At 35.0% G+C, this 18321-nt stretch overlaps 1 protein-coding gene across 1 annotated transcript in view; it reads left to right on the top strand.

Moving 5' to 3' along the window:
* LEMD3 (LEM domain containing 3) overlaps positions 1 to 18321 on the top strand; it is a 64980-nt gene that overhangs the window by 10601 nt on the left and 36058 nt on the right. The window contains exon 2 of the mRNA XM_032420365.1: positions 16675 to 16712. Within this exon, the coding sequence (XP_032276256.1) occupies positions 16675 to 16712 (38 nt within the window). The remainder of the gene's footprint in view (positions 1 to 16674; positions 16713 to 18321) is intronic.

Below are 18321 nucleotides of genomic sequence, written 5' to 3'. Positions count from 1 at the left end.
GGTCCACAATCTAACCAGTAGGCAGCAGATTTTTTTTTTTTTTAATGCATCTTTTCTCACCTACTAACTTTATTTGGGCAGTTAAGTCACTTATAACCTCTGGTCCTTGGCTTTTGCATCTGTCAAATTAGGGAATAATAAAATCAACTTCTAGCCAGTGACTTTTGTAGGAAACTAATGTGATAATGTCTATGGAAATGCTTTGGAGAAATTTGAAGTGATACATAACTGTATTTTTTAATACATTAAGTTAGAATTTCCCAGCTACAGTAGTCTGCTTAAAAAAAACATGGTCAGCACTGTGTATGACATCTTGTCAGTGATGTTAGTAAGTAATAGAAGCGTCCGTTAAATTTATAATCCTCATCAGTATCTTTCAGCCTTACTCTCAAGCTGTCCGAGCAGATAAAAGGAGTCATCTTTTTATATTACCTCATTAGTGCTTTATTTCTGGGTGCTGAAAAGGAATGTTCTTATTTTTGCAGTTATGTTAATTTAATAGGTAATGAAGCCCAATTTGAAATTAGATTTTACTCTTGTTGACCACTAGAAGGTTGATTCGCTGATAGGAGAGTCAGAGATGGGATATGTTGCCTTAATGCAAAATATAGTAGTGAATTTGAGACAGAAAAACATTTCTTGGGAATGTTGATGGGTCTTCAGAGTAAGCTTCTGTTAACATTATCTGAAGAACAGACAACGTGTGCAGCTGGTAGAGAAGGATGGCTTTTCACATGTTGTTCTTCAGCGAGTTTGTAAGCTACCACGAGCACTGTTATTACAGAAGTGGGAAGATAAGGTGTGTCCCTGTGAATAGGCTTAGACTGAATGGGGTAATCGAGAGATTGGGGAGCATAAAATAAGAAAATGAATTTGATAAGCAGGATATTAAAATCATGCTACTTAAATTATAAGGAATTTAAAGTGCATTAGGATCTCAGTCTCCTAGATAATTGATATGAAGCACATAATGAAATTTTCATCCCATTTCCCATTTGAAACTGTATCAAAGATGTGATTTGTTTAGACCAGAGCTGTCTAATAGAAATATAATACAAATAATGGAGTAATTAAATCGTAAGTCACTACAGTGAATTAGAAATAGTTGAGCAGTGGCAGAACTAAATCTCTTACCTACCTGCCCTGGATAAATGGCCATGCTTGATGGTATAAAGATATAAAGTGGTATAAAGGACTTCTTAGCTTAAAGTAGAAGTGATGTCCCCTAAATTCTCACTCATTTCTTATTGGGAATATTCCTTTAATTTCTTCTCACCATTTCCTATTGTAAACTGCTTTGTACAGCTCTTCAAACTAGACATGTAGGAGGGAGGGATGGCCTTTTGATTCTGTCACATGACCATCCCAGGCGATAAGGGGAAAGTTAGCTCCTGTTTAGAAAAATGAAAACAGAATGACTAATAAAGCTTTTGTTGGCATAAGAAAAATTTTAAGGGTTTCAGTATTTTGCCTTTTGAGAAAGATTTTGGGATGCTCTTATTCATCATGCTCTTTGAATTGTAAAAATTATCTCAGTTCTTTTACAAGGTGCTATTTCAGGGTAGATTTATACTTAACATGTCCTTAATGAATTTGAATAAATTATTTGAATTACATTCAGATTACTAGAGAATATTTACTCACAAAGTCAAGCTGTTTGCTTCCAAAAGGAAAAATGGGCAGTCTTTGAAGGGGTTGTCTTCCAGGTCATGTGTAAGATGGTTGTTTGAATTTGGAAATGGTTACACTGTTTTTTAAGCTTAAGCTCCCAGGCTAGCCCATAGAAGCCTATTTAAAATTGTATCCTATTTTAGCACTGATAAAGCATTGGTTTAACTTTTGGGTCCTCAGTGCAGTGGCTCGTCTTCTGTGGGAGTTGGATGAGGAAGCAAATTTATTTTTGACTTTTTATGTTTTCTTATACTTTTTCATTTTTTAGGAAAAATTTAAATTCAGTTAACATATAGTGTATTATTAGTTTCAGAGGTAGAGTTCAGTGATTAATCAGTCTTATACCCATTGCTCATGACATCACGTACCCTCCTTAATGTCTATGACACAGTAACCCCCCCACCCCTCCCCCCTCCCTTCCTCTCCGGCAACCTTTAGTTTGTTTCCTATGATTAAGACTCTCCTATGGTTTGTCTCCCTCTCTGATTTTGTCTTGTTTTATTTTTCCCTCTCTTCCCCTATGATCCTCTGTTTTGTTTCTTAAATTCCACATATGAGTGAAATCATATAATTGTCTTTCTCTGATTGACTTATTTCGCTTAGCATAATACCTTCTAGTTCCTTCCATGTTGTTGCAAAGGGCAAGGTTTCATTTTTTTTGAAGGCTGAGTAGTATTCCATTGTGTGTGTGTGTGTATATATGTATATATATATATACCACATTTTTTTTATCCATTCATCTGTTGATGGACATCTGGGCTGGGCTCTTCCCATAGTTTGGCTGTTGTGGACATTGTTGCTATAAACAGTGGGGTGCATGTGCCCCTTCAGATCATTACATTTGTATCTTTGGGGTAAATACCTAGTGGTGCAATTGCTGGGTCATAGGGTCGCTCTATTTTTACCTTCTTGAGGAACCTCCATACTGTTTTCCAGAGTGGCTGCACCAGCTTGCATTCCCACCAACAGTGTAAGAGGGTTCCCCTTTCTCTCCATCCTCTCCAACATCTGTCATACTTTTTCATCTTTTAATTCTTGTTCTTATACTGGCCTAAGCTTCCTGCTGTTTTGCTGTAATCTTGACCAAACATCCAAGTGCTCAATACTTCAAATCTTTTTCTTTTTTTTAAATTGAGAGATAATCGGCATGTAACATTATATATTAGTTTTAGTTGTACAACGTAATAATTTGATATATGTATATATCACAAAATGATTACAACAGTAAATTTAGTTAACATCCATTGCCACACATAGTTATTTTTCTTGTGATGAGTTTTTGGATCTACTGTCTTGGCAACTTTCAAATATGAAAGTGAAGTTAACTGTAGTCACCATGCTGTACATTACATCCCCAGGACTTACTCTTCTTATAACTGGAAGTTTGTACCTTTTGACCACCTTTACCTTTTTTTTTTTTTTTTTTTTTTAAGAGAGGGAGTGCAGGGGGGAGGGTTAGATGGAGAGGGGGAGAGAGAATCTTTTTTTTTTATTTATGTTGTTCATTACCATACATTACATCATGGGAGAGAGAATCTTAAGCAGGCTGACTCCACACCCAGCACTCATCTCAAAACCCTGAGCTGAGATCATGACCTGAGCTGAAATCAAGAGTCGGATGGTTAACCAGCTGAATCACCCAGGCACCCGCCACCCCTATCCCTGTCTCTGGCAACCACCAGTATGTTCTTTATACCTATGAGTTTGGTTTTTTTAGATTCCACATATACGTGAGATCATACAGTGTTTGTCTTTTTTGTGACTTATTTCACTAAGCATAATGCCCTATAATAAAAGAGTAGGTCCATTTATTGGTTGCTTAGCAGGTATAAACATTTAGTCTTCTTAAGCATTTTTAACATTTTACAAGCGAGGGCTGTAGTGGAGGATTAGGTTAATCACTTTGTCCAAGGTTATAGGTCAGAGAGGGGAGTTAATTGAGTTAGGTTGTTGTTTGAACCCTAGCAGTATGTTTTGAAAGCTCATCCTCTAACCATTGTACTATACTGCGTTCCTCTTTTACATATCCTCTCCTTTATCAAATTTCAACTCCTTTTATTCCCTTAATTCAGTTACTTTTGGCCAAATGTTAGGGGAAACCATCTGATTAAATTCATAATATTGTAGAATTCTGATAATAAAAATCATATGATTTTATGATAAAATTTGATAATATCATTATCTTTAGTGAGGATTGAGTCAGTATGGAATCAGAGCTTGGCTCTGCCTCTCTAAATCATCCTTCATATTTATATGTATAGTAGTTGGGTTGCCTGCATTTCTCATTTAGATTTTATGTCAGTAGTTCTTAACTTACACGGGCTGAGAACATTTGGGTGCTGTACCTATTACAAAGTGAGGACCTAACAAATTATTTGCCCCCCCCCATTGTGTATTCTTTGCAACTGTATATTAGTATTGCTGTGGTTAGAATACAAAAAATTATTCATGGTAGCATTTTGTCATGTTTTCTTGGTAAGTGAATACTAAGAATAGTATTGTGGGGATCTGACTGTCTTGATAAAAACGAAGAGGTCCTTTTACTTAAAAAATGGAGAACCATTGCTTTTAAAGCATGTTGTAAGGAAAATATACTGGTTATTTTAGAATTTGTTTTTAAGACATTCATAATAAATGTCGGGATCAGTTGTAATGTTCAAATGACTGTGACTGACTGGCTAACATTAAGTAAAAAGTCTAATCTTCTTAAGGTGATTGTACTTTAAATACAAGACCTTTATTAACTTAGATTCTATCTCTGATAAATGAAAATTTTGGCAATTAGTAAAAAGTTCAGGCATTATAAAAATTTTTGGCAGGGAGCTTTGCCTTGGGGTCTTCCATTTCGTCTCGTCCAAACTCACAGATTTTCCAAGAACTCTGTCCTTTCTTCCCACTAGCTCCAGGGCAGAGATAAATGAGGAATGGAGTAGTGACATACTGTGATATTTTGTAAACTGAGTACTGTTTATTTCATGTTAGGATTGAGAAAAGGAGAAAAAACTCAGATTTATTAATCTCCCTCCCACTCCCTCAGTATCTCTATGCATAGTCACAAAACATCCCATTTTACATTAGATTACTAGAATGCCCAAGATCACAAGTCATAAATGTTGGAGCTAACATTCCTTGCTCTGGTGATTTTTTTTTTTTTTTCATTTTACCCCACTGCCTTTCAGTGTGAAGAGAGAACTTTTTATTCATCTAAGAAGTTAGATGTTAGGTGAAAAATCTGATATGATCCCAGGGTATGTTGTATTTTCTGTCCACTGTGTTCATATGGAAGCATGAGTTTATTCTTAAAGTTCTGTATATTATAACCAACAACAACAAAATGTCGTATTTAGCCTAGTTTACCACATGTCATAACTGCTTACATTTTGTTTTATCCGATGGTTTTGTTTTTGACTTAATGATGACATATTTAAATACCTCTATTTCCCAAGCGACTTTTCATTTCTGTTTGGTTTTTTTCCAGAGCTATAAGTCAAGATGTAATTTTTTTTTTTTTCAAGATGTAATTTTTAAGCCATTGGTTATAAAGCCAATGGTGGGGATTTCCTTTTAAGCTCCAAATTCAGTTTATATGTTTGTTTTGATCATACTTCAGTCTCTCTGCTTTGTTTATACATATAATGCCCTTTTTCCTTTTAAGGGAAGTATACTTCTTGTCCCTCTTAGGAAAATGGAATGAGAACTATCATTTACATTTTTTTAGTACTATTCACCTTATCATTGCACTGTAGCTTTTCTCTCTCCAGTTTTTTTATCTGCATATTGTCTTTGTGTGACACAACATCAGTTATCTCTAGTCATTTACAATGTTAAACACAATACATTGTGATTGAGAGTGTTACTAAGTAGAAGAGAAGACCTCTTGTGTTTAATTGTATGGAAAATGCATTTTGCTTTATTGGATTGCACTGGGGATAGGTTGTACAGTGTATCACAGATCCCTTTTGGATCTCCAGATTCTCATTTAGCAATATTCTTTAAGAACAGACCTTGTTATAATACAGTTCCACTTTATTCTTGGCAGTGTAAACCTTGAGGAAGTGTCAGAGACAGTCTCTAGTGTGTAACAGTTAATGTTTAAAATCTCTTAATACAGTGAGCTGTCACCATGTTTAATAAATTACAGTATTGCATTAGCATAAATTCGTTTGGGTGCCAAGTTATCTGTTGCACAGGTGCTTGGTATTATTTATAGGTTTGTATCTAACCTTTGTGGGTTGACTTGCTTTTATTTTTCTATTCACTTGTCACCATGCAGTAGTGTAATTCTTTAATTGGCATATGTGCAAAAAGGGTTTTTTAAGAAGAGATCTGTGAAAGTACTGAAAAAGCAGATCACTCAAACAAATAATGCAATATATGTTAAGAAAGAAAAAAAGAAGAAGAAGAATGTAGCAGGAGGGGAAGAATGAAGGGGGGGAAATCGGAGGGGGAGAAGAACCATGAGAGACGATGGACTCTGAAAAACAAACTGAGGGTTCTAGAGGGGAGGGGGTTGGGAGGATGGGTTAGCCTGGTGATGGGTATTGAGGAGGGCACGTTCTGCATGGAGCACTGGGTGTTATGCACAAACAATGAATCATGGAACACTATATCTAAAACTAATGATGTAATGTATGGGGATTAACATAACAATAAAAAAAAATTAAAAAAAAAAAAAAAAAAAGCAGATCACTCAGACTTTTGGACCTTGCGCAGTATAATAGGATGAAGCTTCTGTAATTTAAGTAGATCTATTGCTTTGTGTTTATTTGAATGTGTTATACTACCTTTCCTCTCAACATTGGCAAACTACAGGAGTGTCTTTTAGTTGACAAAATTAGATGGAGACAGCAGCCTAATTGTTTCCCTCTGGAGTTTTGAGCCATTAAGACTTGGGGGCATGTATGTGTTGGGGTGGGGAGAGATTCATTATTAACTTTATATTTTGTCTTAGAGGAAGTTTTGGAATTTTCTTGAAGTGCAAAAGTCTTCTCTTGGATTAAACATGTTTTTTGAATGGGAACTTCAGTTTTAATTATTAGATTCAGTAATTGATAATTCTGTCAGATCTCGAGTTATGGATTCTCTATTAAGATATCAGAGTTCATTTTGGGAAGGAACAACTGGCATTAAAATGTCTTAAATGTGAAGTATTTTGATATTTTCTTGATTTGCTAGTCATCTAGCTTTCAAATTTAGTAATTAAAGTCAGTCTTAAAATCCCTGGTCTATGAATTACTTCCAACTCAATAGTGAAGCGTATTAGAAAATAATTTTGAATATTTATGAAACATTTACTAGACACCAGCTCCTATGGCTGTTTTTCTGTATGCCAAGTTTCTGACATTATTTTAGTACAAAAGATAATTTAAAATCTTATTTGTAAATGTAAATTATATGAATTTTGAAAAATAAGACTAAATCAGCCAGGTCTTTCTGAAACAAAGCAAAACCAAAAAAAACCCCTTTGCATTGCAGTAACTTTTTTAGTTTTTTTGCAAAGGAAGAGGAAGTTTTCTTTTTCAGGTTTTCGATTTGTTAAGAATTTAGATTGAATTGGAAGGAAGAAAATGTTTTTTTCTTGTACATCATTTAAAATTAGGGATTTTACCTAATGTATTCTAGGTATTGAAGTGATCTTTTACCGATTCTCTTTTAGGATTTTTGCATCATCATCAAACATTTTTTAATACTTTTCTCCTCCAGCATTTTATAATGAAAAATTTGAAATTGGAAATTGAAAGAGTTGTGCTGTGAGCACTCATATACCCACACCTAAACTCTACAGTTAACATTTTCTGTATTTGCTTTATTATATATCTTCTATATATTTCTTATCCTGTATCCTATTATATATCTTATCTGTCCATCCATCATTCTGTCTTTTTAAAAAATGTACTTCAGAGTAAGTTGAAAACATTAAGATACTTAATCTTTACCTATGTCATGCATATTGTTAACTATAGAGTGAGGGTCGTGCTTTGTTTGTTTGTTTGGTTTTTTTTGGTAAAATTTATATACAGTCAGATGTACCAATCTTTAATGTACCGTCAGATGAGTTTTGACAAATGCATCCAGCTGTGCAACTTAAATCCCTACAGATACAGACCATAGCCTTCACCTCCAAAAATTTCCTCATGCCATATCAATAGTCTTAATCACTGTTCTGATTTTTTCACCATAGATTAGTTTTGGTTGTTCTAAAACTTCATATAAGTGGATTCATAGAGTACTCTTTTGTGAGGCTTTTTTCACTCAGCATATTTTTGAGGTTCGTCATTGTTGCATTTTCTAGTAGTTCATTCCATTTTGTTACTCTTGATTTGTTTTTAAGGCTCAAAAATATTTTAGGCAGAAATTATTTATCCCTTTCTGAATTCCTGAAGCACTTGATTTACGTTATATATCATAGCTACTCGTTTATCTTCACTAAGTCTTTAAGCACTGTGTTCTCATAACATGGTTTATAGAATATCCTCAATAAATACTTGGTGAACAGTCTATGGTTAGAAGTCTTTCTTATGGCTTTTGTTACAGAGATCCCAAACTTGGGGTACAATTATAATGTGAAATTGGTGCTTGGATAAAGACAAGAAATCCCATTTACAGTCTGTTATCTCCCCCCCCCCCATGAAATCTTCATTTTTATAGTGAGCAAATAAGAGATTTTCAAGTGATGACAAAGTTGAAAGAGACCATAATTGTTCTTTATCATACAGGGATGAAAAATAAGAACCAAACAAATAAGTCTGTTGTCAACTTAATTATGTTTTGATCTTTTACTTTCTTGGACACATTATTTTATTCTTAATACTATCATTACCACATTTAAAGCCCCTTTGATTTTATAAAATCATGGTGTATGTCTGTTATTCGTTAAGAATAGCTTTTTTAGAACCAGCACACATTGTTGCCTTCCTTAAAACAGGGCAGGTGAAAAGTTGAGATTCCTATAGGATCTGAGAAGTGGAGAAGCTTTTGAGGTTTTGCCCTCCTTCCTTTCTTCACTTGTTATCCCCATCTAGGTCTGTACTCTGTAAATCCAGATAGATAGGTGGGTTAAAATGGAAAAGTTATTTATGGGTAGAGCAAGGGTGGTACAAGAGTTTACCTTAGGCAAGTTTCGTAGTAGCCAGTTTTTGTCAAAACTTTGTTTTGATTGCTGATTTAATATCAATATTCATAGTAATTTATTAAGTATACTTGACGTAAACTGTTCCTGTCTTTTAGAATGACTGTATATTTAATAGAGCTATGAAACAATTGGAGAACGTTCAGAGAACAAATGGGCAATGGACTATGTTGCAAAAGAATGTGCTGCCTTGTTAACCCTGTCCATTTTTAGATCAGTCCGGCTGATGGTGAAATGCAGAAGTGTTTGCCACATACACAGGTGCAGTGTTCTGCAGCTGTTGGAAATATTTGCCCCCTACGCCCCATTTCTTCACATATAATTATGCTCTGTTTAAGCCACTAAAGCTAGAAGATGGGATTTGAGAACTTGAATGTATGTTTACAAAGAGGTACAACTCAGAGACGATTGGTCATTTAGGTAGCTGAATTTCACTGTGCCTAGATGACTGGATGTTTCCAAAGACTAAAACCTAGCCTTAAGGTCATAGAGTTTTAAAATTATGAGAGACTGGGGGCGCCTGGGAGGCTCAGTCATTAAGCGTCTGCCTTCGGCTCAGGTCGTGATCCCAGGGTCCTGGGATTGAGCCCCACATCGGGCTCCCTGCTCCGCGGGAGGCCTGCTTCTCCCTCTCCTACTCCTCCTGCTTGTGTTCCCTCTCTCACTGTGTCTCTGTCAAATAAATAAAATCTTTAAAAAAAATTATGAGAGACTGACTTTGAAAGTGCATGTCTACAGTTACCGCTCTCCAGATTGAACTTCTTGAGGACACAAGGCTTATATATTTTCATTTTTAATCTCCTACGACTAACTAATCTCTGTCTGGCACATAGTAGGTACTTGATACATGTTTTTGAATATCTTTTGTTGAAAGGTGAAGCCAAATTGTTTAGATGTAGTACTAAATCAGAAAATTATGACTTTTTTTTTTTAAACTGATGCCTTTTGAGAAGTTTTATAGTAGTCTTATGAACAAAATGCCATGGCAGCAGAGAGAAGGGGAGTGACTAATGCTGCCCCTGGTGGTCATGGGTCACTTTATATTTTGATATATCACGGAAATCTTTGCCTGGACTGCAATTAGAGAACTTGGTTTTGAAGAGTTTTCCATATCTAAGAGATAACAGTGTATTCTCCAAAGCGGTGTCTTTTCCTTATCCTCATTTTGGGCCTTTTTTTCATGCATTACATCACAAGGAGATTAGAGTTTAATAATTCCATTTCTAGAGAAGAATGCTTTCCTTAAACTAAATAGAACAAATATTTTCTTTTCTGTAGTTGTTCTTTATATAATGAAAAGAATGTAGGCTTTGAAGTCAGGTGTAGGATCGAATCCCAGCTTTTAAAACTGTTTCCTGCAAGGAGGCAGCCTAACCTCATCATGCATCTGTTTTTCTGTCCATAAAAATGGAAGTAATACCTGCTTTAAAATAGTGGTAAAAGTTACCTCTTGAGTACATGGCATCAGTATTCCTGGAATCTACCAAGAGTTTAATAAATATAATTTCCTTTTTATTCTAAGGAAAAGGCTGTAGAGTAATCAGGATTATGGTAACCCTTTGGCATTGGTGAAGCTGTTATTCTAGGAGACTGCAGTATGCCTTCAAGCTGCTATTCATTCAGTATATATTTAGCATCAAATATCTGCAAGGCATTGAGATAGGTAGAGATTTTGCAGTCTTGTTGGGGGAGGAAACAAACAACAAATAGTTAAATTATAATATAAGTTAGAGCTACTGATAGTAAATACATTGTGGTTCTGAGAAGGGGAAGGTCACAAGGAGCTGCGGTGGTTAGGCATTCTTCATGACTGTAGCAGAGCTGCACGCAGGACCTTGAAGATAGAATGAAGGAGAAGGACAAACATTCAGGCTTGAAGAAGACCAGAAGGATTGAAGGCTCAGTGTCTTCCTGGCGGAACTTTTTTTTGGCTTTATTGAAATGTAATTGACATATTACAGTGTGTAAGTTTAAGGTATACAGTGTGTTGATTTGATACATTTATGTATTGCAAAAATGATTACTACCATAGCATTAGCTAACACCTCCATCCTGTCACATAATTACCACTTTTTTTGTGTGTTGAGAACTTTTAAGATCTACTCTCTTAGCAACTTTCAGTATTATTAGTTATAATCAACATGCTATGCATTAGATCCTCAGAACTTGTTAATCTTATAACTGGAAATTTATATCCTTAGTAGTTCCCTGTTTCTCCCACTGCCCAGCCCCTGGTAACCACCATTCTACTTCTCTGGGTTTGGCTTTTTTGGATTACACATATAAATGATATCATACAGTATTTGTCTTTGTCAGACTTGATTTCACTTAGCATAATGCTGTGAAGATCCATCCATGTCACAGTGGCAGGATTCCTTCTTTCTCCTGGCTGAGTAATATTCCATTGTGCCTGTGTACGTACACACACACACACACACACACACTCTGCATCTTCTTTATCCATTCATCCGTTGATGGACAGTTAGGTTGTTTGCATATCTTGGCTGTTGTGAAGAATGCTGTAGTGAACACGGGGGTGCAGATATCTCCTCAAGATCCTGTTTTCATTTCCTTTGGTTATATATACCCAGAAGTGGGATTAGCTGGATTATAGGATGGTTCTATTTAATTTTGGGGGGAACCTCTGTACTGTTTTCCAAAGTAGCTGCATCAGTTACATCCCAGCAACAGTGCACAAGAATTCTCTTTTCTTTCTACCTCTACCAATACTTGTTACCTCATCTTTTTGAGGGTAGCCATTCTAACAGGTGTGAGGTGATATCTCACTGGGATTTTAATTTGCATTTCCCTGATGATTAGTGATGTTGAGCACCTATTCATGTACCAAAAAATGTCTATTCAGTTCCTCCTGGCAGAATATTTTGTATACTGATTGATAATTGATGACAGTTTCAGGTATTCAGAACAGAAGAATGTCGAGGCTGACTGAAATTGGAGTCCGTTTTCTCGAGAAAGCAGGAGGAAAGCACCCTGAATGTGCTGTTTCCTCAGTTTTCCTGAGTCATGAACAGCAGATCATTTATTTTCTAAATGCTTAGGATTCTTAAACTTAATTGAGAGACTGGCCTGAACCCTTATTATATGGGCTTTTCTTTTTTAAAGCATAAGCTGAATAAAATGAATTCTGTGAGATTTCTTGCTCAGAGTAATATATTAAGAGTCTCCAAGGTCCCTACATTATCTGTACCTACTGACTCCTTTAAATAATCTTACTGGTTTGACTTCATTTCTTGCTGTTTGCCCTCTCCACTCTGTTACATTTCCAGGAATAATATGGCAAGCATGCTACCACTTCAAAGCCTGTATACTTCTTGTTCTTTCAGTCTGTAAACGTCTTCTTTCTGGTATCCACATGGCTTGTTACCTATGTTCCTTCAGGTTTCTCTTCAAATGCAGTCCTCTTAGTATGGCCTTCTCTGACCATCTTACTTAATACTGCTTTCCTCCCTCACGTCAAGCACCTTTCCTGCTGTTTTACCTCCAAAGCGCTTAAAACCATTTGCCATACCGTATATTTTTATTTTTATTTATTTTTTTAAAGATTCTATTTATTTATTTGACAGAGACAGAGACAGTGAGGGCAGGAACACAAGCAGGGGGAGTGGGAGAGGGAGAAGCAGGCCTCCCGCCGAGCAGGGAGCAGGGAGCCCGATGCGGGGCTTGATCCCAGGACCTGGGATCATGACCTGAGCCGAAGGCAGACGCTTAACGACTGAGCCACCCAGGCGCCCCATACCGTATATTTTTAAAATGTATTTGCACCTGTCTCTTTTGACCTAAGCTCCTTGAGGAAAGGAGTTTTTAAAATTTTATTTACTGTCACATTTCCAGTGCCTAGCACAAACTACTCAATAATTATTAAATGAAAAGCTTTCTTTTTTTGAATTGTGAAAGAACTTTGGGCACCACAGGCTTTTCTTCTTTTTACTGCCATTGAGTGACCAAAATGGAGCCTTTCTGAGGAAAATAGCAATTTATTTGATCAACATTAAACATATATTTGTGAATACATTTGTAGGTTGATACACTTCATTTTTTCCTTTTTATCTGGGCATTCATAATGGCTAATGAATTTGATCTCAGTGTAAGAGAATGAAGAAAAGTTAAAGGATCAGTAAAACTATTAACATTTTTGGAATTGATGTGAAAGAGAGGTTTGGAGAAGGAGAGTCAACTGTGTGTCTAAGTACATAGAGTATCACAAGGTTAGAATTACTTCCTTGAAGAAAAATCTGATGGGAAATCATTTGATGATTTTGGGGGATCTAGTAGTATAATTAAAGAAACGTTTTTAGCAATTTGAGTTTTACAGTCATTAGGGTAGCTTAAAGGGAAGAGAAGTCAAAATATGAAGGACATTTACAAAGAAAAGTTTGGTATATTTGAGGTTTGACATAATCTGAACAAGAAAATTGAAGGAGAAATGGTGAAACCAGGAGGCTTTGAGAAAAAAAAAAAATAAGAGAAGCTCTTGGGGGTGTAGGATATAAAGGAGGACAGTACTAGGTCTGAAATGGCTTCAAGGTTGTGCCGATTAGGGGACAGAAGAGGAAGGTTTGAAATATCAGTGTGGCATTATCATTGCTTTAGGATGAGGGGTAAGAACTATAATTTACTCTTAGGTCCATGCCTAGAAAAGAGGCTTGTAGATGAGGTGGCACTTTTTTGCTGTGGGATGCTTTTGGAATATGGTTTCTTCTCTATAAATGCCCAATTGGCGGCAGGGGTGGGGTGGGGGGGGAAGAATATTTTCACTAGGGGTGGCAGTATGTGTGGTTTCCATTAAATATTGTAGGCAGTTTGGATGAAATAAAAGACACTGGCATGTGGTGTTTGAAATACTGAAGCGATTTGGGGAAGAAAAATTAGATGTATAAAGATGCTGCTTTTAGGGGTGCATGACTGGCTCATTCGGTTGAGTATAAGACTTGGTATTGGGGTTGTGAGTTTAAAGCCGCACGTTGGGTGTAGAGATCACTTAAAAATAAAAAAGAATCTTTAGAAAAAAGATGCTGCTTTTAGAAATGAGGGCTTTTGTTTTTTTTAAAATTGCTGTTTTTAGATGGAGTTTTCTTTATAAAACTTAATCTTAGGGCTACTTGTTAACTCAATAGGTCTGTTAATTTAATAGGTGACAGTTGTGGTTCTAGGTGGTTGTTATAAGCATCTTTGTAGCAAGCATTTTGATAATAAGGTAATTTTACCATAAAAGATAAATAACTGGTTGACAGTTTGGTTTGACAGTTTAGTTTCATTTCTCCATTGACCCAGTAGTCCCATTTTTATGTTACCTAAATCTTAGCCAGCCCTCATCATTGTCTGTACAGTGGTGCAGAGTTTTGAACCCATGTTTCCCATAAACTTTGGAATATCTATCAGCAGATATGTGACAATATGCCAAGAAGAAACAACGGCATAAAAGGCTTTCACAACACAATACGGAGCTTATTTACAAATATGCATCCTAGTATTTATGAACTGATACCTATCTTAATGAAGGAAGATATTTTAGTGTAAAAAAAAAAGTGCAATGCTGAACGAGGAGACAAATCAACAAGGAAAAAAACTGTATAATACTATGAACAAAAGGCTTTGAAGACAAGTGCTTAGGTACAGTCCACACAATGAAATTAGTTATTTGCACAGTATTGCCATGAATCTACACTATACATTTTGATGTATTCAAATATTTTGTAATTCGTAATAAAGTCCTTTTAACTTTTTATTCATTGCACATGTTTCCTTATGTCCTTTTTAATGTGTCCTTTTATTTTTTTGTGATTTTATAGCCAATTAGTTATGCTGTGAAATGCTAGTGGTTGTCATAGGAAATTGGGGAACAGTTTTTTTTAACATAAGGTGTATAGGATGGAAAGTATGTTATTGGCATTTAAGATACACTCTCGGGTATCTCAGCCTGTTAGACAAGAGGCAGAAATCTAGAAGGATACAAAGGGCAGAGCATTCTTTCAGCAGAATAATTGTTCTGCTCTATAGCTTTCTTTGTTATCCTGTCCCCTTCGCTTCCCAATTGCTTTAAACGTACCCTTCTCAGCCTTCTGCAGTGTTAACACATGGGGTAGAATAAAGAAATGTGGATTTAACCTAGATAGCACAACCAGAACTTTTTGAGCACTAACTATATGTATAGTACTATGCTTGGCTCCAGGCACACAAATATGAGTGACACATGGTCTCTGTCGTGAGAAATTCACAGTAGGACAGTCTAGTGGGAGAACATCCACAATCTATGGTAATACTTTCTTAGAGATACTTGTAGAGTTAGTTTTTCATTTAATATTCTTGACAAAAAATGATTTTGTATACTGTCAAAAAAATAAGGCTATCATGGCTTTTCTTCATAGACATTAAAACCTGTTTTTTAGAATTGCATGTTTTAATATTTTTTAGAGTTATTCTTATAAAGAGCAAATAAAATACTTGTTCTTCTGGTATCGTGTGACCAGTTTATTTTAAATAGATTGACAAGTCATTTTCTGTAATATATTGAACTAAATACAGCTTTATTTTAAATTGTTCAAATTTTACATTAATAAAAGTGTTATTAAAAAGTATCTTCAGTACAAGCCTGTTGTGATTCATAACATTTTATTTAATCTTTAAGCTATATTTTTTCTTCTTCCTAGTCCCCTACTAAGTACTTTTGATCTTCTATCATTCAAAAATTTTTCTTTTCCAGCATTAAAACCCTGTTACTCTAGAAAAATGTCTAAAAATCCATTAGCAAAATCCCTTTAGATCGCAGGATACATTTTTCCTTGCTTTTTTTTGTACCTTGTTAAACTGGTCTCACACATGAAACTTTCTTAGAATCAGGCAGTTCCTGGTTCCTATGGGACTTCCTGTTTTCTCAAATAAAAATAGAAAAGCACCTCAGAAAAGAAACCTGGTCAGTGTGAACTACTTTGTAGGCTCAGTTAGTCTTAGTTGTGACCTGGATTATAGATATCCAGGTATCTGAAAGCTCTGAATATTTTTGCATGTAATTTTCAAATAGATGATAAGGAGGAGATTCTAAATAACTATGAGAGATACTATGTGTTTAGCCATAAACTTGTTTGTATCTTTTTTAGGGGAGTTGGGTGTAGGGAAGTTGGATGGAAAGTGCTAAATCCTTTTTATAATATATATTGGCAATACAAAATTATTTAATATTGAGACAATTCTTAGCTACTTTGATCTGTACATTTGTTTCTTGCCACTTTTCCAGATGTTAGCAATGAGTAGGAAGTTTTTTTTAATCATTAGAAGTCAGAATTTTGAAAGAATTTAGTTTTAAAAATCATCTTGTAGATTTCCTTAAGTAGTAACTGCTTTTAATCTATATTTTGAGGAGAAAGCAAGTTTGGTAGAAGCAATGTAGTCAGTAATAGTAATAGGTAACATGTATTAAGTGCTTGACACTAAGCCAAACATTTTGTATGGTTTATCTCATTTAATCGTTACAACAGCTGTATAAGGTAGGTATCATTGTTACATCCTTCCTTTATAGGAGAGGAAACTACAACTTAGGGTAGCTAAGTAGATGTTAGTTCACGATCATGCTGCTAGTAAGTGATGGACCTGGGACTTGAACCCAGACACTCAGACACCAGAGCACCGCTCTCAGTTATTAATAGAGAAAACCACAGATTCAGAATAAGAATGGTAAATATAGTAAGTCTCAAAAATTACTACCCTAACCTTTGTTATCATCAGTTTGTTTACACTTTGCATGTTTACATTCAGTTTTAGCAGAGTACATGCTGGCATTTCAGAGGGCTTGTTTAGGGGGATTCTCATTCTCATCCTCAAATGATGCTAATAGTTCTCTTTTTTTCTTTCCTTGATAGTAAAAAACCCCTTTGATGAAACATTTGGAAAAATACAAGTAAGTAGAAGATCATAATACTGATATTTTGTCTCATGTTTTATATGATAAGATACTAGGATGACTGTCAACTAAAAAATGCTAATTTTACAAGTTCTTTTAAGCTGAAACAATTAATTTTCTTATTTTGAGTATTCTTTAATGATAATATAATTAAATCTGAAACAGATTTTTCTCCTAAGAGCTGAATTGCTTATCACTTTAAGGTAAAAATCAACTGCCAAGTGAAATGGTATTGGCATGTTATCTGGGGATCAGGTCTTAACCTTTAGAGGTATGCTTGTTTAAGTTGCTGGATATTCTGACAATTTTTGTCCTCTTTGCCCTCACCTTGTCTCTCTGGATCTTTTGTTCATAGGCGTACCTATTCAACCATCAGGAAGGCAAAGGATTTAGAAAGAAACATGATTCTTAGGCTACCTATTTATGATTTCTTTTTATTTAAAGGATCTATAATACTAATTTTAACCTAAATTTTACTCACCTGAAAATATTTTTCGCTTACCATCATTATAGGCACTTCAAAGATTAAGGTATTGGAGCTTATATTATAATGCACAATTAGTTACTAATTTACTAAAGGAATTGACAGTAATATAGACCTGTATAGAAAACATTATTTGTTGTGCTTAAAGGATATGTAATAATGTGTAATCAAATCCATAGAATATTACTTTAGATTGTTAGAGTGGGATTTTGTATTGACTGTGTTTAATGATATTCTGTTGTGATACTTGTTTTAAAAAAGGTTGATTTTATCAGTTATGATATTAAGTATAATGTTGCTGTTGGCATCATCATTTAAATCCATACAGTATACTCATTGCACATTGGAAATACAAGACCTTATTTTCTTCTATATAATTTTCCCCGTGGGAGAAACTGAAGTTCTGAACCTCTAAATAATAGTAATAATTGTAATGTAGATACTGGCAGTTCACTTATATTAAGTGCTTATTCTGTGCCAGGCATCATGCTAAGTGTTTAAAATCATTATCATCATTTAATGAGAGACTTAATATAAACAGTTGAACATTTCCTTGAGAAAATTGGCTGAGAATAGAAGAGGGAACTATTTAAAGGTGACAACATACGAGAGAATTTGGGAGAGTTGCCATACAGTTTGATTTTTATCCACCCAAGAACGAGAACTTTGCTTCAGAGAATGGTATGCCTTACTAAAAGAAAATCTGGACCTTACCAAAATAGACAATTGAAAAGTAGCTATTTCATATTATAGTATAAAATCATTTTTGTTTAATGAAATGTTACTTGAAAGCTTACTTTAAGTATGGATTCATTTGTAGATCTTTAAACTTGTTTTCAGGGTGATTAGGAAAGCCAGAGTGAGACACCTTTCAAGCTGAATGTTAGGAGACAATTGGAAAAGCAGTCAGATTAGAAGACTGTAATGAAACTATTAGTCAATATAAGTTTCTATAAGAGTGTAACTTTAAAATTTGATTTATATGTTTTTCAGATTTATTTCTAGTTTAGCATATTGGTGCTAAAGGTAATTGAACCAAAGCCTTTCTTTTTCTTCCTCAAAATTGATCACATTAATAATATATTACATAAAAACTATCATAATTTAGTTGATCATGCACTT

This window comes from Phoca vitulina, unplaced genomic scaffold (assembly GCF_004348235.1).
Source record: "Phoca vitulina isolate PV1807 unplaced genomic scaffold, GSC_HSeal_1.0 scaffold23, whole genome shotgun sequence".
Taxonomy (NCBI): domain Eukaryota; kingdom Metazoa; phylum Chordata; class Mammalia; order Carnivora; family Phocidae; genus Phoca; species Phoca vitulina.
The sequence above is the reverse complement of the archived record's forward strand: the minus strand, read 5'-3'. Positions and strand labels throughout refer to the sequence as shown.